At 37.5% G+C, this 19,345-nt stretch overlaps 1 protein-coding gene and 1 long non-coding RNA gene across 3 annotated transcripts; one reads left to right on the top strand and one right to left on the bottom strand.

Annotated features, from left to right (window-relative positions):
* Positions 1-457: 457 nt before the first annotated feature.
* On the bottom strand, positions 458-18,578 carry zgc:77375 (uncharacterized protein LOC402927 homolog). Its single transcript, XM_026932421.3, has 8 exons — positions 18,363-18,578; positions 13,339-13,542; positions 11,853-11,965; positions 9,031-9,124; positions 7,520-7,553; positions 6,307-6,481; positions 4,950-5,138; positions 458-2,047 (listed from the first exon to the last, which is right to left on the bottom strand). The coding sequence occupies exons 1-8, from the start codon at positions 18,459-18,461 to the stop codon at positions 1,654-1,656; spliced, it is 1,302 nt and encodes a 433-aa protein (XP_026788222.3). The 5' UTR covers positions 18,462-18,578; the 3' UTR covers positions 458-1,653.
* On the top strand, positions 6,352-13,523 carry LOC117599912 (uncharacterized). 2 transcript variants are annotated; one of them, XR_008300578.1, is made up of 4 exons: positions 6,352-6,487; positions 6,584-6,658; positions 10,393-10,448; positions 13,387-13,523. It is a non-coding gene; the product is annotated as an uncharacterized LOC117599912 (long non-coding RNA). The 2 variants fall into 2 exon arrangements; XR_008300579.1 differs by having other exon boundaries at positions 13,317-13,450.
* Positions 18,579-19,345: the final 767 nt, after the last annotated feature.

The following is a 19,345-nucleotide window of genomic DNA, read 5'->3' as shown; positions in this document are numbered from 1 at the left end:
ACAACATTATACGTAATATTAAATGGATAAAAAGTACATGGTGTTCTTTAATAAAATTTTGGGATGTGCTAATATTGGAAAATAATCAACTTTGGGCCACATCATACCACCAGGACATTGATTATATTTACAAGTCTAGGTTTTTCCAGTTTAACAGAGCAGTTTGAAGTTACCTCCAGTCTTTACTGACTGTTGCTATGTTCACTTGCGAAGCTTCTCTCCATTGGACCAGATATGATTTAGGTGATGGGTCATCTTCAGTACAGTAATGACAGTGGTGACTCTGACACAACCATGTGCACTGTTGTACCATGTGATTAATATAGGGTCAGTCCCGTTTTATACAGCTACACAAGTTTAGGAAAATATCATGATGTGAAAATATATTGGCACTAAATCTATGGGTTTAGAGCCTAACACAAGGTTGCAGCTTTACAATGAATGGTACGCCTGAGACTTTATGCTTGAGTGAAATACCATTTTATTACCATTTCATTTTTCTCAATACCTTGAACAGTTCTGAACAGAATAGAAATTCATCGTACATGCAGCTCTGTTCCAGTGGTAGCGCTTTTTCTGTGTGCCTTTACTATTTAGCTATGAGGTCAACTGCCTTGAGGTTTGATTTGAATGTTTAGCTTTATTATCAACATCATGTATAAACAATAAAATGAGATTAATTAATAGTTTTCATGCCACTACAATGTGCAAGAGAGCAGAACTGTTTATACCACAAGTCTCTCAGCTGTGTAAGGCACTGTAAAAAAAAAAAGTGAGACCATAATAATTCAGTGATGTGCTTGGACAATCCACAAACACACAGAACAGATCTGCAACCTCAACTGACCTTCCAGTAGTGCAGAAATGTAACAATAAGTTAATAAATGAAATACAAATATAGTAAAACCTAGGGAGCTTAACAGTACACAATATAAACAGTACACAATATAAATCTCAGCTTATAATAAGATTAAAAAACAAAGATGTATGGGTCAATTGTAATGGTAAATTTAAAAGAGACATTTCTTGACCAATTGCTGGTTTAATAATAATAATAATAATAATAATAACAATAATAATAATAATAACAATAATAATAATAATAATAATAATAATAATAATAATAATAATAATAATAATAATTTTCTCAGGATTAAAATATTTGGTAAATTTGAAAAAAATAAAATAAAATAAAATAAAGGTAACACCTTTAAAATAAATGCAACCACCTGACCTATTTGATTTGATTTTTGGCTCATTTACTCTTTTAAGCATTATAACAGAAATTATAAAGTTGGCCTCTGCTTGTTTTTTCTCAGTTACTGCAAATTTGGGGGGAAAAAACTTTGCAGTAACATACTGTAAAATGAGAAAATGACCAATTCATGTGGCAAACTGTGTTGAAAAACACACAAACAAAGGAAAATCATCTAATTAGATGGTCCTGAAGTGACATTACAGTCTTGTACGCCTAATATCATGTCTATTTATCTGGTATATATGTCTAAAATACCACAGTGTCTTCAAGCATTGTGCTTTATGGACTTATTCATCATCTGTCCTTATAACTACAAGATATTTACTGAAATAAAGTTCCTAAAAATGGCAAGAGAGTAGAAGTTTGATCTTCTTGTATTCAGTGTTTTCATGTGACTAAACCTCCGTTGCAAATTTTTCCATTTCGAAAATGAGTTCGACAGCAGCATGGACATCCTGGACGACGCTGCCCGGCTCGATCAATGCAGGCTCGAAGCGGAAGTCGCGGTGTCCATGGAACACAGTCTCTTTGATGCACTGGTTGGTGTCTTTGAGCAGCTCCATGTGCGGGTTATACACGCCTGTACACACCAGGATGGACTTGCAGGACGTGGCAGACGGAGACGCTAACTCGCTTTCCCAGTCGTTGTCCGTGTCCTCGTCCTGAGAGACAGACGCTCCTGTGCCGGTCAGAGCTTGTTGCATGGCTTTGCCACTCTTCCTGGCCAGCCGTTCCTCGAGGTAGCGGTTGTAGAGATTGGCACCGTAGATGTCCGTCATGAGGTTGTCCCTAATGTATTCAGAGGACATAAAAAAAAAGTTATGTTCTCTTTGGGTCATGTGAACAACAATAATCATTTTATATTCTAAACAATTAGAATAAACATGAAACTTTTAAAATACCACATTTATACCACAAAGCTGTTGAATGCTCAAATCTGATTAATTAATTTTGTATAACAGTAGCTCTGACACTAATGTAAGGTTTGCATTAATTTGCTCATTATAAGACGTTATTGTTTCTATAGTAACAACACCAGGAGTTGTATGATGGACATTCCACGGTCAACCTGATTAAAAAAAAAAAAAAAAAATTGTTCAAATGATGAAGTTTTCTATAAAGAGACATTTATTTATCATTTTTGGAAGGAGTCTCCAGAGTCAGCGCTCTGTAACAGTCAGGGTAAAGCAGTTCCTTGAATTTTTCTGACACAGGAAAGTCTTCAGGACAGAAGGTTTCAGTTGCTTGGCAACATGAGAAACTGCATTTTTCAAGAGTGAGTAAACAATGAGGGACTGGTGAGGGAACTTCTGTTTGTAGCTGTTACACTGTAAGTGATAACAGGAACTAACCTGTTTCATAGACATTCCAAAACATTGAAGGTGACTATAAATGACTCAAAAGTGCACCGTGCTGTTTTTTAATCGACCAAACATCAGGACGTGCTATTCTTGGAATATAAAAAATTTCAGGGTTGGGCTGCATCATACCACCCCATCATTTTAATTATTATCAGCATATCATGCTGTAGTTTTCCTTGGCTGACTTGTTCAATGTCTGTTTGTTAGTACAACAGAGGTTTCTTTCTTTTTCAGGACATTCCAATTTGTTGTATTGGCTATGCCCAATGCTATTGCAATTGCTCTGATTGATTTTCCTTGTTCTTTTCTCAGCTTTGAAATGCCTTGCTTTTCTCCCATAGATAGCTCTCTGGTCTTCATGTTGGTTTATCCTTTTAACAATAAATGCAGTCTTCATTGGCAAAACCCTGGGCTCAAATCAACGCTGTGTCTCAATTTGCCTACTATCCATCCTAAATAGTATCTGAGATTAGAATTAGTGTGTCCTAAATTGTAGTATGTTGAAATGAGTATCCCAAAGGTACTATTTCTGGTAGATTTTCGGAGTGTGGATCCGTGAACACTTTTTTCAGCTAATTTTGCCCACAATAATGCTGTTAATGCTGGCTATGATAGAAAGGTCTCAGAACACACAGTGCATCGCAGTTTGCTGCGTATGGGGCTGCATAGTCACGGATCGGTCCATTGCCCATGCTGACCCCTGTTCACTGCCAAACACGCCTACAATGGGCACATGAGCTTCAGAACTGGACCATGGAGCAATGGAAGAAGTCAGCCTGGTCACATTTTCTTTTACATCATGTGGACAGCCGGGTGTGCGTGCGTTGCTTACCTGGGGATGTTACTTTGACATGTGCCACCTACCTAAACATTGTTGCAGACCAAGTACACCCCTTCATGGCAATGGTATTCTCTAATGGCAGTGGCCAATGGCAAATTCCCAAAGTAAAAAATAACATCCACATAAATGCCAGGACCCAAGATTTCCCAGCAGAACATTGCCCAGAGCATCACACTGCCTCCGCAGTGAGCCTTGGGTGCCTATGACCCTGTTGCCAGTTAAACGGTTGTCCTTTCTTGGACCACTATTGGTAGGTACTAACTACTACATACCAGGAACATCCCACAAGACCTGCAGTTTTGGAGATGCTCTGACTCAGTCATCTAGCCATCACAATTTGACCCTTGTCAAAGATGCTCAGATCCTTACACCTGCCCATTTTTCCTGCCTCCAACACATCAACTTCGAGAACTGACTGTTCACTTGCTGCCTAATACATCCCACCCATTGACAGATGCCATTGTAATGAGATATTCAAAATTATTCTCATTTTAGAAGGTTTGCTCTTATTGTTGCACATATCATTAGGCATAAACATCAGCACCAGTCTCCTCGGGAAAGACCTGCGTCTGGTAGATCTTTGACGATGTGCTGCTTCTCTCAGCAATAAGATAAATGAAATGTGGAAAAATAAATCAAGGGAATGGTAAATTAAATTTGATAGTATAAATTATATAAGGAGTAATGAATGAAGAAGCTGAAATGCAACTGTGGGTAACTAGGCAACAACATTCTCTTCCATCCCATGACGTGTTAGTATGTCGCAGTACTTGCATACTCTTTTGCAACACACTCAAAAGTACATACTTTTTCTTTACAAAAAGAGTACACACTTTTTGTGCATAGTACAAGTAGGCGAATTGGGACGCAGCACAAGAGTAGACATTCAGAGCTATTAATTGTTTAAACAATCGCTCTAACAGGGCACACCTGGGCAACAAGTAACACCTGTCAATCACATGTTCCAATATTTTTGATCGCTTGAAAAAATGTGTGGGTTCAAACAAAAGGTTGTTTAACACATCTGGATTTAAATATCAGGAAATGAAAGCTGAAATTCTGATCTATCATCTCATATTCATCTTTTGACCTCAAAACCAAATCTCTTTGGTGTATAGCAAAATCAAAAGAAATGGTCCTGCTGTTCCAATACTTTCAGAGGGAATTGAATATTATGACAATCATTTTGATCTAGAGTAATAAAGTCAAATAAAACTACTAAAAATGCCTTCTGTTTGTAAATCTGAACCAAAAATGTGATGTTAGTGGCTGTACCATTATTTTTAATATACTCTTTTTAACATTTTATCTGTGCAGACACACCTGTCCGGAGCATGGGACTCCATTTTCACTGATATTGTTTGTACTAATAATCACTCAGATGAAGGTTAGATATATTATGTGTTTTCCACATCAGTTTCACAACCTATCAATTCACAAATCAATTTTACAGCCGACATGAGATGGTAAGGTTGTGAGATCCTCTTACCCAACAGCGTAGAGTGACGTGATTGGTGATCTCCAGCCTCTCTCTGCAGCCTGTGTTCTGATCAGATACTCAGCGTAATGATAAGTCAGCTCACTGGGTTTCCCCATCAGGGCCTCGTACTTCAGCTCCTGGCCTGTGATCTTCTTGTAGATGTTCTCCAGGCACACCATGAATGTGCCGTGACCAAATCTGTCAACAGGAAGAAGATACTTAAATACTTAATAAACAGCAGGAATTCGGTCACTCCAAATATCTCATGGGTGTGTGGCACAAGCCAAGGAAATTTTAGGCAGAATTTTAGGAAGGGGTTGTGTTTCATGTAATACATTTCTGTTTGTGGATATATGACTTTTTCAGCAAAACACTAAAGCTATACGGTGCCTTGCATAAGTATTCACTCCCTTGAACTTACTGACATATTGTAGTGTTACAACCTGGAACTGAAATGGACTTGACTGGGATTATATGTTATATATCTACACAAAATAGCCCCTAATATCAAAGAGAAGGAAAAAAAAAATCTCAACATAATTTGCAAAATTTTATTACAAATAAAAAAAAATGTAAAAGTTGTGATTGTATAAATATTCACCCTTGCTGCTGTGAAACAATTCAATTTTATTTGTATAGCACTTTTAACAATGAACACTGTCACAAAGCAGCTTTACAGAAATATATAAAACCAGGATATAAATATATTTTAAATATATGAATTTTTCCTTAGTGAGCAAGCCAGAGGCGAGGGTGGCAAGGAAAAACTCCCTGAGGCGATATGAGCCTAAATTAGTTCTGGTGCAGCCAGTTGCCGTCAGTCGTCACATATATAGTGGAATGGAGTCGGTGTATGTGCTATTAAAGTGTCATGTGATCTCAGTACACTCAGTTACACCTGTTCCTGGAAGGCTCCAGAGTTTGTTAGAGAACATACCTAAACAAACAGTACAATGACGAACAAGGAGCTAACAAAACATGCCTGGGACAAAGTTCTGGAAAAGTATCAATCGTGTTTCGGTTATGCAAGACACTGTCTAATGTTTTCTGCTAGTTTCATGCCAGGAAGCCTTCAGGGCCTTTATCTACTGTGGAAAAACATGCTAGTAAACCTAGAGCTAATCAGGAAACAGCAAAGGTACCGACTTGTCAATTTTCATTTCTATCTATTATCATGAATATTTTTTCTTGCCAAACAGGAAGTGCTATTCCTAAGATTATTTTACATTGTTATTATCCAAAGCTCTTATTTATATGTATGTGTATATGTATTATATATATATATATATATATATATATATATATATATATATATATACGGTTTGTGCTGCTATTACACACCTGAACTGATAAATGTAACCGTTACCTTGGAGCCTGGGCTTCTGCCATCCACATGAGGTCCATGTTACATGCTAAGAGAGGCAGGTGGGAGGAGTGGGAACTTTCATACACATTACTCAGATTCCCACCAGTCAGTAAAACATCGATAATTAGCTGCAGGTTGGTCTCCCATCTAACTGGCTCTCCAAAGAGGATCACAGCTGCAAGTGAGCAGAAGAGAAACATTATTATTATACAGAAATCTCAGTCATAAATAGTATCTTATGGTTCTAACTAATCAAATTCTTTCTGCTTGTTTGCAGGTTATATTTTTTTCAGTGGTGATCATGACTACAGCCGGTTACATAACTGTGGCTCATACAAGCTTCAATACTAAGGTAAGATTTATTATATACTGGAAATTTTCTTTTTATGTAGTTCTGTTAATTCAGTTGAATTAATTAATTAATCAAAAATTTTTTTATAACTGACTGCAAGGAAAATCCCAGGTTTATATTGTTGTCCTTATTTTAATACATCACTATTTCTATGGTAACAACTCATTTAGAGGCACTTTCATGGCAGATGCTCCACATAATCTTAACAGTAGCAGATTTTAAAATGAGTTCTTAACAAAGAAAAAAAACATATAATTGTTAATATGGTGAAGCTTTCTTTAAGGAGACGATTATTTAACATTTATGGAAGGAGTCTCAAGTGTTAGTGCTTTGTAACATTTTGAACGTCAACTTTTATTAACTTCAAGAGCAAGAAACAAGAGCAGCTGGTCAGGGAACAACTGTCTCTAGCTGGTATAACGTAAGTGATAACTGGAACTAACTTGTTTTGTGGATGTTCCCAAACATTAAATGTAACTATAAACGAGTACAAGGCATTGTTTTTTAATCAATCAAAAAATAATAATTGTCGGAAAATTACTGTGGTATATGAGAAATAAAACACTTTGGGGAATGCTGTACAGTACATTGCGTCATGTTTTATTCCTTACATAAATCATGCTACTCTATTCTGCATTGTTTAATCACCATCTTCATTGCTACTGGTGGGACTATGTTGCAAAGAATAGGGAGTGCGAAAACATGAAATAAATATTAATGATTGCTGAGGTTAGGGATGGTAAACAAGCCTGTAAATCTATAAGACAGGCTGGAGCAGAGAAGTTATAATGTGATAACCATGTTGTCAAAGTTATGACACTTAATCCCACTTAAAGCCATTTAACAACAAAAGGATCTTACCTTCAACTTTAGGGAGGTTCACAATAGGAGCGGACTGCAATAATAATAAAGAAAAATGGACTTGATTTCTCTCCTGGTCTAACTCTGATCAGCGAGATTCTGAATTTCACAATGAAAAATGAAATATACTGGCCTATCATAATACATTTTGACATGCTGTCTTCCTGAAGGGTTTAGGTCAAACTCTAAACACAATGAAACACAAACCATGCTCCTCTCAGTATATGACGTATCAGCTTCAGGTTAGAATTAAGCTCTGCAGGAAGGTGGATCTATAGAGTTATGTACACATGACAACAATAAGCATAACAATAACCCCTGGCTACTCTTCTTGTCCAAACATTACAGGTGTAAACCAACAACTAATGCATGAGAAACTGGTCAGAAAGTGAAAATGACTCTTATAGGCAAAGAAAGAATGAATGGAAAAGAAGCAGAATTAAAAATGACTGGGAGTTCAAACCTGAGCTGATATAATGAGTATGAATAATATTGGAAAGATACAGTGTGGGGAAATAAGTATTCTGATACTTCCAGTATTTGGACACCACAAATTACCAACATTAGAACTTTGTTGCAAAGCTTTGAGAACTCTACGGCAAGAATTAATTCAATTTTTGCAGCACTGTGATTCAATTTTGGCCCATTCTCCTTACCAAATCATTTTCAATTACCCAAGACTCCGAGGGTCCCTCTGATGGATTCACAATTTTAAATCCTCCACAAATTTTCAATGGGATTCAAGTCAAAAGGTTGGCTAGGCCATGCAAGGCCTCCTTGTGTTATTCTGGCTGTATGGTTGGGGTCATTGTCTTTTTGAAACATCCATTCGCCCCAGATTGAGTTTCTTGGCTGATGAGATTCAATTCTGCGGTACATCGGAACATCACCCCATCCATGTTTCCTTCGGCGATGTGTAATGCCCCAGTACCGTTGGCAGAGAAGCAGCACCATATCATGATCCTCCCACTTCCATACCTCGCTGTGGATATGATGTTCTTGAGATCATACATACAACCCTTCTTTCTTCAAAAACGACGAGCTGAAGAACTGCCAGAGTTCTAATATTTTTCATCTGACCAGAGTATATCGTTCTTTTAGATGCACATCTCTGTGCTATATTTTATAGATGTAATATTTATGTGTGTGTCCTTCTTTACCTAATCAATTTAGTTTTATAAACAGTTTCTTTTTTTCTCTTTTTTCAGTACTTTTTTATACTTCTGAATACATACATTTCGCTCATATTTAAGTACAAATTCAAAAGATACGATGTGTGTAAATTTGAAGTGGATATAAGCACTGGAAGTATATTAAATAACAAAAACAAAAGTGTTTGAATAGTTATTTCCCATCACTGTATTTAAGGATTATTTGGGATGAGTACAAATTTGTACTGGCTTTTCCAAGCTAACTCTGATGGAACACTGTAGTTATAACATATTTTAGGTTTAATTTTCTTATAAGCAATCAATTTGGATGACTACACAGAATAAAGACAAATCACTCACCGGCACTTTTGGTCGTCGGTTATGATCCACCATGTCCAGCAGGGGGAATGATTCTCTTACCATATCGATACTGACCACATTGGTAAAGCCCAAGCTGAGAGCACATGTTAAGGAAAATACTGAAATGTGTGAATCTGATACAAATGATTTCTTACAATATTTAGGAGGTGTAAATGTTTGTGGTGCTGGTTTGTGGTACTGTGACAATAACACCAATACGGAAGTCAGCTTGGATGCACTTGGCTGTGGTTTAACAATCAAGTCCACTCACAACTGTGAGATACTTAAATGTGACATTATGTGGCATATAAGGAGTGGCTGAATTGTAAGAACATTTCAAGGGGGAAATTTTCAAATGGCAGAGGACTCACCAGTCTGACCTTGTAATAAACACAATATAGTAGGATTAAATATTAAGACAACACCTCCAAAATTATAAACTCAAATTTCCTGCTTCACTGCCTTAAAGTAGTAAGCATATTTCCCCTGAGAATCTAGTTTCTTTTAAAACTCAGCGGTCCCTAAGGTTTAATTATTTACCTTAACTTTAAAGATCCATGACATCTGTTTTCCCAAAGACAAATTTCTGCTTTTCTGAGAAAATGTATTTCCTTTTTTTTTTTTAGCTTGTTGTAGCTGGAGTGTTCAATTTTCCATATAACATACTGCACCTATAACACTCCACTACACTGCACTCCATACCATTAAAAATTGTGTATCTCTACATAACCAGCTCACCAGTCCTGATCGTAACATACTGGTTCAACATGAGGGGCCCCCGGTATACCCCAAGCAACTCTCCCTACACCCGATTTTGTGCCAGTTAAACTCTATTTTCTAATACAAGCTCCCCAGACAAAGATTAATCACAAGCATCACTTCTTCCCTAATACTTAAAAGTGCCAATCCTGTCAGGTAAGAATTCTAAGAGTGTGTCAGTTTTAGCCTTGACTGTGCAGTTCCGCTAGACTTAATGGTGTCTATTTTGGTATATTAAATACTCCCGCAGCTTTTCTATGGGATCAAGGTCTGGTGAATTTACAGCTCAAAGTTACACAATGTTACATCAGGCTTGTCAAACAAGTCACAGATTTGGCCCTTATGCACTGTACAGCTATCATCCTGGAACATGGGAGTGTCAGGGTTGTGTTCTGTTGAAGATGACCTCATTTTCTAACTAACAACTATCCAGTTTTACGAATTTATTATTCAGGTGTGGAATCTACTGACATTGCACAAAAAGGCGCTGGTGTATTCGACTCATTTTCGATCCAATGAGCTTAATTCATATATAAGAACATTCCCTGTACAGCTTGCACAAAACTAATCTAATCTATGCACATGCTATTTCCTAACGTGTAGCAATCATGGACTCTGCCTAGGCTGTTAGATAAAGAAGAGATTCACACATTAAAAAGGTGAGTGTTGCTACACTGGTCCTAATCATATGTACAGTAAAACTGATTTCAAAGATAAGTGAATCCCTCACTACTTCACAGCAGGAATGCCTTGGTATTATCATACAAAAGTGTGGAGCGTTATATAAGTACTCATTAGATTCTGTCTGCCATCATGGATAAGCTTTGCATCAAATTTTAATCTATCCAGCCGAGGAAGGTACTTGTTATGCAAGCAGTGGACAAAAACACAAATGTCCTATGAAGGTTATTAATTTATAGGCAATTAATTTATGATTAGTCTTGTAATTATTGAAAAAAAAAAAATCAGGATCCATCAATAGGCAACATCACAAATGCTTCATTATACAACAGTAGACAACAAATCTAGTCCTTCTTCTTACTAATTTGTATCCCTGAAATAAAAACTTCAAACAGGAAGAAAGATATTACAAAAACATTTCGGACACTTGACCTTGCTATGACCTTGACCCTGTTTGGATCAATTCCAAAATCTAATCAGTTCATCTGCTGGTTACAGTGATAATTCTATATAAATCCTGCAAACATCCAACCCCTCGTTCTTGAGATATCACGCTAACGAGACTCTCAGATGGACACATGGATGCCTCCACCTAGTTGTGAATGTGTGTGATGGCCTTCAACGGACTGCCTCTGGCTCCACTGCGACCCTGACCAGGATAAAGCAGTTACTTAAGATGAATGAATGAATGAATACGTGTTCCTGTAGAGTATTTTTTTTTTTACATTTTACAAGTAGCTTTGCCAAACACTGCTGAGACAGTCCGATTCTGTATTGTTCTCAAAAGATCAGGTGATGCTTAATACAATATCCTTTTCAGCACACAACAACAAGACAAGTGCTTTGTCCTGCAAACTGCTGTGCTCCCGTAAATGTTCCAGGCTTTCAGAAGCTCATTTTGTGCCGTTTGTAGAAATGCATCAGAAGTACATATTTACTAAGATTAGAGACATATTTTTAGGATCGTATAAATTGTTCCACACCCATTTAAATAACAACTTAGAAGTTGACAGATACTGATTTTTGGACAGTGACTTGTAGTAACGCTGAATGACACATTTATCAATAATCATGAGACTAATCTCTCCCTATACCAGAAATGCTGACATCGTGGCAGGGGAACGGCTGATATTTCTGCTGGTTTAGCCACAACTTCCAGAGAAGTAAACTGGGCAGTACGTTTCAGTTTCACCATCAATACACGCATCGTCCTGAGCTAAATCAGAGAGCAGTGAAAAGATGGATTTACTGCCCATTTCTGATCATTTTTGAGGTCGATTTGATTGAACAGATACAAAATCCAGGTGCACCACGGTGTGATAGTTATAAACAGGGTATATATACAGGGTACACAATATACATGGAACAAAATGGAAGGATACTTTTTGGCAATGTCCAGCACTGGGCCTTGGCCTGATACCAGCACACACTTGTCATGATATTTCCTGAACATTCTCAGAGGACTATGAGACATCATGACTTGATCTTGGGTTATCTGTGGGAGAATGCTAAAGTTTACAACAGCACTAATATATACATAAGTAATGTTCCACCTCGATTTTACAGTTTATTTACAAATAAAACAGAAGGCAAAATGGGCAGAAATATAGTTTTAAAAGAACCAAAAGCAAGATGTATATGATTTCCCATGATCCTCTCCCAAGTTAGAACAGAAATATATGAAATATATGGCAAAGTTAGAACAGAAATGTCAGGAAGGTGCTAAATGTTAAAACTGAAAAGATCTGAATGCTGTTATGAAGGTAAGCATAGAAGCTATTAGAAAATATTTACGGTAATGCTTTACATTAAGGTTTCCTTAAACGTTGTTTACTACATTAGTTAACATTTGTATATATTAATGTTTTTTTATATAATTAACTAAATAGGTTATTTACACTCAGAAAGCTGAATTCAACTGATTATCAATATTTAGTAACATGCTATAATTATGTTAATATTATGAACGTTTATAGAATAAACATTGACTAATGCAGATGTATGTAACAGACATTCAGACAAACATCAGTTAAACCTTGTGTTAACTTTGTTAATTTGTAAACACTACATGATTTATTAACCATGTTAAATGATGCAGCTAAGGTAAGCGTAAGGTAAAGTATATTCATATAACATTACATTCAAATATAGAAATGAAAATGTTCACTATTAGTATCTTACATATATTTTTTTACTTGTGATAATGAAGGAATTTTGCAACATAATACATTAAATATCTTGCTGACATAAAGTGTAATTCTTTGTCATCTTCATTTTGGCTGCAAAGTTTTGCATTTGACTGCAGTTAACCAGAACTTTATGCCATGCTAGAAAACCACTGTAAAAGCCACTGTAGCACTGTGCAAGAGACACTGGTCAGTTCTGTTTCAGTTCTTCTAAAGAATTCTCGTCCGAGTGGTATGAGAGAAAAGTGTTTGCCCTATCGTTGGGAGATGGCGAGTTCAAATCCCAATGATGCTACAGTTAACTGTAGCCAGAAGCCAAGGATGCAAAATTGGCTGTGCTCTCTGGGTGGGGAGGGATGGCATTACTCTCGCCCCACTGTCAATCACAGAAACACTAATCAATCATGGGAATTTGTGTATAAGGAAGCAGGCAGATAGTGCTTTCTTCTGAGTGTGTCACGTTTCCCTTCACCTTCCCTGGTTGGTAGCTTTCATATGATAATGGAGAGGTACCTGGTGAGTTGGGAATTGGCAAATGACCAAATTGAGAAGAAAATGGGGGTGGGGGAAATGATCCGGCCAGTATGTCAGTAATTCCAAACCAATTCGTCCAAACCAGTGCTGAAATGACATTGTGTTATCCGTGTCTGTGTAATGTAGTGTGTTTCAGTGGTTTACTCACGGGAACCTCCAGTATGTGAGACAGCTGATCGGCTTTCTTTTGCCGCAGACAGTTCCCAGCATTTGTGACAAAAACCACAGGAACCATGAACTGGCCGTTAGAGTCCACCAGCTTGTGAAAAGCTTTTTTGGCCGCCGGGATGGGCGTCTTTCCCCGCACCAAAACCCCATCGATGTCGAACAGCAAGCCGAAGCCTGGATCATACTGTTTAAACAGATAAAGAGTGTAGAGATTCCAAAGCATGACTTTATTCACTTATTTACAAACGATAAATGCTCTCCATATGGTCATGTTAGAAAGATAACGCTCTGAACACTGAAATCCAGTTTCAGCTTATTTTACTATATTTGATTTGCGTTCAAAACTGCAGAAAATCAAATATAAGTTCATTTCTTTGATTTATAGTAGATATTGAGATATTAATAACATATTTTAAATGAAATGTTTAGAAATACAGGCCAATGAATTGTCATTCGGTATAACAGTAAATTGTAAAACAAACAAACAAACAAACAAACAAACATATAAAGCACACTTCTAGCTATACTCAAGGCATAAGATTATACACCTGCAAAAAAACAAAATATTAAAATTTCAAAATAAAAAAACTCATATTTACAACTAAACAACTTACAATTTAAAATTAAAAATCTTCTCATGAATAACATGAATTTTTGCCAATGTATTTATTTTCCATGTATCAGTTGCCATTCTATTGATCTATTCTATTCTCTATTTTCTATTCTATTTATCACTGGGTATCATTATTTAAGACCATGTGCTGTACTTTTTTAAATCATTTGTGTAAGCATGGACTTGATTATTATAGCTTTGCCTACCAGTCTGATATTATATGCACATTTCTAAGAGCAGATGTTGATTACTGGATCATCTGTGCTTTTCCCTAGGAACAAATTTCCTTTTTGTCCTGGACAAAGGGGCTGATATGTATGTGCACAACTACAGTGTGTTGAGTTAACAAATGTGTGTGTGTTTAACTGTGTGAACTGCCTGTTTTTTATGTATTCAGTGATGATGCATGGAAGGGACGACAAACAAAGCACAACAGGACAATAAAGTTAAAAGTATATGCTTAATACTAGTTACTGTCTACTTTATTAGCATGTAATAGATCTGTATCACAGTAGGGAGCGTCCTTTAATTTTTTAGGTAGTGTGTAACAACACTAACTAGGCTCCGTGTGCAAATTGTATAAAATATATATATCTTACATTCATGGGCTTATCTTGGAAATGGATACTTGAGTTACATAGTTTTATTACATTATTGCTTAACTGCAATTACTTGTGCTGATCTGGATGTTTTTTTAGGCGATTACGATTAGTCGAAAGATTCTGCATATGTTTCATCATTCATTCATATTAGTTGCTTGATCTGATCTTTAAACTAATTGTAACCATGTAATTCATATGTTCATTGTTCATAAACAGCTACAGTATGTGTACCATTACACTAGTATTAGGTGTAGTTTACAACTGGCATAAAAAAATTAAGAAATTAAATCTTCAATTGTTATGTGTAGGACAAACATTAGCCAAAATTTCATAATCATGCAGGCCTAATTGTAGCTCAATGTTTGCTTAAATTTAAGACTTACATACACTACACTTCCAAAAGTATGAATAAAAATTAAAAAAAAAAAAAAAACTGTACACCTGACCATCACACCCATATGTGCTTGTTGAACATCTCATTCCAGATTTAGTCCTCCTTTGCTGTTATAATGCTCCACTCTTCTGAGAAGGCTTTCCACTAGATTTCGGAGCCTGGCTCTGGGGATTTGTGCTCAGTCAGCCCCTAGAGCATTAGTGAGGTCTGGCACTGATGTAAGATGAGGAGGTCTGGGGTGCAGTCTGTGTTCCAGCTCATCCCAAAGGTGTTCAGTGGGATTGAGGTCAGGACTCTGTGCAGGACATTCGAGCTCTTCTACACCAACCTTGGCAAACCATATGGAGCTCACTTTGTGCACAGGAGCATTGTCATGCTGGAACAGGTTTGTGCCTCTTAGTTCCAGTGAAGGCAACTTATAATGCTACAGCATAAAAAGACATTCGAGACAATTCTGTGCTTCCAGCTTTGTGGCAACAGTTTGGGGAAGACCCACATATGGGTTGTGATGTTCATGTATCCATATATTTTTGGCTATATTGTGTGTTTTGGGGAAATATGTTGTTGAATATCAACAACAGCAAACAATTCTTTGTAAATATGTTTTGCATACAGTGTGCACATTTAGTGAGGTGTTCAATGGGGTTGAGGTCAGGACTCTGTGCAGGCCACTAGAGTTCTTACACACCAACCTTGGCAAACCATGTCTTCACTTCATGGAGCTCGCTTTGTGCACAGGCGCATTATCATACTGGAACAGGTTTGGGCCTCTTAGTGCCAGTGAAGAGAAACTGTAATGCTACAGCATACAAAGACATCCTATACAACTGTGTGTGTCCAAATTTGTGGCAACAGTTTGGGGAAGAACCACATATGGGTGTGATGGTCAGGTAATGTAGCTTGTAGGCATGACTAGATTATGACTGAAGGCCGTTTATACAAAAATCTGAAATATGGTCACATAAGATTTATTAATTTGTCTCATGCTTTTATTCAAAATGATGCCTTATTCAAAAAAAGAGTTGAGATGAGATAAAAATGGAGTAGTTAAGGGTTTACTGCAGTGGTAGTGCAGGAACCTCCAAATATATACACTTCCTTCTAAAAGTATTGGAACGGCGAGGCCAATTCTTTTGTTTTTGCTATACACTGAAGACATTTGAGTTTGAGATCAAAAGATGAATACGAGATGACAGATCATAATTTCAGCATACATTTCCTGATCTAGATATGTTAAACAACTTAGAACTTGGTCTGCCTGTGGTGGCAGCACAGCCAATCTTTAGGAGAGCAAAATTATAGGAACAGATAGTTTTAAGGTAAATAACACTTAATATTTGGTTGCATATCCCTTGCTTGTAATAACTGCATCAATCCGGGGACCCACTGACACCAGCAAACTGTTCCATTCTTCTTTTGTGATGAATATTTTAATGCAGCTTCTTTCAGTGGTTTGTTTTGGGGGCTTCTCCCTTCAGTCTCCTCTTCAGGTCTGGTGATTGACTTGGTCAGTCTAAAACCTTCCATTTTTCCCCCCAGATGAAGTCCTTTGTTGTGTTGGCAGTGTGTTTTGGGTTATTGTCTTGCTGCAGACAAAATGTTTCTGTAGACTCCTGAATTCATTCTGCTGCTACCATCATGAGTTACATCATCAATAAAGATTAGCGAGCTTGTTCCAGAAGCAGTCATGCACGCCCAAGCCAGGACACTGCCTCCACCATGCCTGATCGATGACCTCTTATGATTTGGATCATGAGCAAATCCTTTCTTTTTCCACACTTTGGCCATTCCATCATTTTGGTAGAGGTTTATCTTGGTTCCAGAGCTTTTGTGGCCTTTGGTATGGCCTCTATATTTCTGCGCTTCAATTGGTGGATTGTGATACCTTCACCCCTGCCCTCTGGAGGTTGTCAGTGATGTCACTAACTGTTGTTTATGGGTTTTTCTTCACAGCTCTCACAATGTTTCTGTCATCAGCTCCTATTGTTTTTCTTGGCTGACCTGTTTGATGTCTGGTTGTTAGTACACCAGTGGTTTCTTTCTTTTTCAGAACATTTCACATTGTTGCATCGCCTATGCCCAATGCTTATGCAATGGCTCTGATTTTCTCACTTCAAATGGCCTGTTTTCCTCCCATAAACAGCTCTTTGGTCTTCAAGTTGGTTTGACCTTTTTAGCAACAAATGCAGTCTTCATAGGCAAAACCCAGGGCTCCAACCAAGAGTAGACATTCAGTGCTATTAATTGTTTAAACAATCAATCTAACAGGGCAAACCTGGGCAATAAGTAACACCTAACTTGTCAATCACGTTCCAATATTTTTGATCTCCTGAAAAATATGTAGGTTCAAACAAAAGGTACCATGTTCTAAATTATTTAACAAATCTAGATGTATATATCAGGAAATAAAAGCAAAAATTCTGATCTATCATCTCATATTCATTCAAACCAAATCTCTTCAGTGTGTAACAATAACAAAAGAATTTGCCATGTCGTTCCAATACTTTCAGAGGGGACTGTATATATTTTATACCATGTGATGTTAACTGACATTACACAGATCATGCAGGTGAACATAGGACACAAATTGTCTTAAAGGATGCCCCAACCACGCCTGTGATGTTTTGCATAACTCGATAGCAGAAGCTTGCAGAGAGTCGGCTCAGTCACAGTGAGGGTGTCAGTATCAGATCAGCTGATACTCAGAGCTCTGATTTACTCTTCTGAGGAAACGAGGAAAGGTAATGAATCAGACTGAATATGGAAAAGGGATCAGGACATCCCTTGTTCTATATATATATATATATATTTGAGAATTACTTAACTATACGTCTATATGACCAAGGATATATGCATTATCCATGCAAATCAAGGCAAATATTCTGTCTCGTGACAAAAGACAAAAGTGTAGAATCGTGTAAATTAATTGAACAAGCTTTTGTTATGAGCTTATTCCCATACAGGCTTAATGTCCCAACATAACCCCAATCCTCAGAAGAAAACAATTAGGAGTGATTTATTAAAAAAAAACAAAAAAAACAAAAAAAAAAACCAGAAGCTTCACATCATTCCTGCATGTTGTTTCAATTTAATGTTCAGGCATTTAGGTTTGCCATTATGAGGCACCTTTTTCCTTCATCCTCATCATCATCAACATCCTCATCATCATCATCATCAGTCCCCTATGAGATTATAAGTTTACACCACTGACAATCTAGGACATTAATTGTGATATTAAAACACTTCAGTCCATACACAGCAAAGCAGCTGCGGATCTGCTCTAAAAATGATGTTATTGATTTTATCCTGTCATATTGTAGGTGCTAATGCTAAGTTTAAAGCCTGTAGCATTGCCATGTTAGCCTACAGCACATACGCGTATAGGAATGCGTTACCTTTCTGCTGGGCGATGCGGAAGCGCACATCGCCCTCCGTGATTGTTGCCGGGCAACCAGGCTGCTCGCGGACCTCAAAACCAAACCGAAAGCCCTCATTTCGCCTCCGTTTAGCCCTTTCGCCGACACCCAGGACAACCGCCGCTGCTCGTGCCCGGTCGCTCCAGTGTCTCCATGAAGCTTTTGTAGAGGAGTGAACGTGACGCCAGAGGAGGAGGAGATACCCCGAAATTCATTCACCACGCTAATTTGTTACCAACTGTCACCCATAGAGGCCGCTGCGGCTGCGTCAACTTTGGTTAGCGCGCGTGGAGGGGGGGTTGGTTTTAAAGAAAACGCGCATGCGCAGTTCAGTATAGAGTGCAGCACAGGAAGTTGAACAAATTTTAACCGCAAAGCAACGAGTCATTCATTGAAATTGCTTGGATTTGAAACTGTTTTTATAAGACCTGTTTTCACCCTGAAGTATTTAATACCTGATTTTTTAAACCTAAATTCCAAGGCTTGAATTCGAGATAGCTGAGAACCAAGATATTCAAATAGCTTAAGATTCACACGGACAGGTTTCTAAAGCACAACATTACACACGTTTCATTCAAGCATTCAGGTTCTGCTTTTCTCTGATTTTCACTCCACACCGGTATACGAATTTTAACCACAAACAAATGTGAAATTTCTCACGTAAAAACACCGGTCTGCCTGCAGTGAAGACGTCTAACTTAAACGTGTCCCTGAAATATGAAGAAGACCTTGCTGTGTCCAACATTCCCAATCTGTTTAATACCATCTGCCTGGTACAAAGAAAGAGTGTAAACAATGTAAAATGACTGTTATTACACTGTAATAAAGGTAACATAGATTCTCTATAGTTCTTGAAGTTAATGTAGGAAAAATAGGCTAGCGTAAGGATCTGAGAGACTTTGACAACGGCCAAATTGTGATGGCTAGACGACTGGGTCAGAGCATCTCCAAAACAGCAGGTC

The sequence above is a fragment of the Pangasianodon hypophthalmus genome, chromosome 20 (genome assembly GCF_027358585.1).
Source record: "Pangasianodon hypophthalmus isolate fPanHyp1 chromosome 20, fPanHyp1.pri, whole genome shotgun sequence".
Lineage (NCBI taxonomy): Eukaryota > Metazoa > Chordata > Actinopteri > Siluriformes > Pangasiidae > Pangasianodon > Pangasianodon hypophthalmus.
The sequence above is the reverse complement of the archived record's forward strand: the minus strand, read 5'-3'. Positions and strand labels throughout refer to the sequence as shown.

Excerpts from the sequence above, each read along its gene's own strand:
- zgc:77375 (XM_026932421.3), bottom strand. The coding sequence starts at position 18,461 with ATGAGGGCTTTCGGTTTGGTTTTGAGGTCCGCGAGCAGCCTGGTTGCC. Across the intron at positions 13,543-18,362 it reads CCGCATCGCCCAGCAGAAAG|TATGATCCAGGCTTCGGCTT; the intron begins GTAACGCATTCC and ends CTGTTTAAACAG. Across the intron at positions 6,482-7,519 it reads GAACCTCCCTAAAGTTGAAG|CTGTGATCCTCTTTGGAGAG; the intron begins GTAAGATCCTTT and ends GCTCACTTGCAG.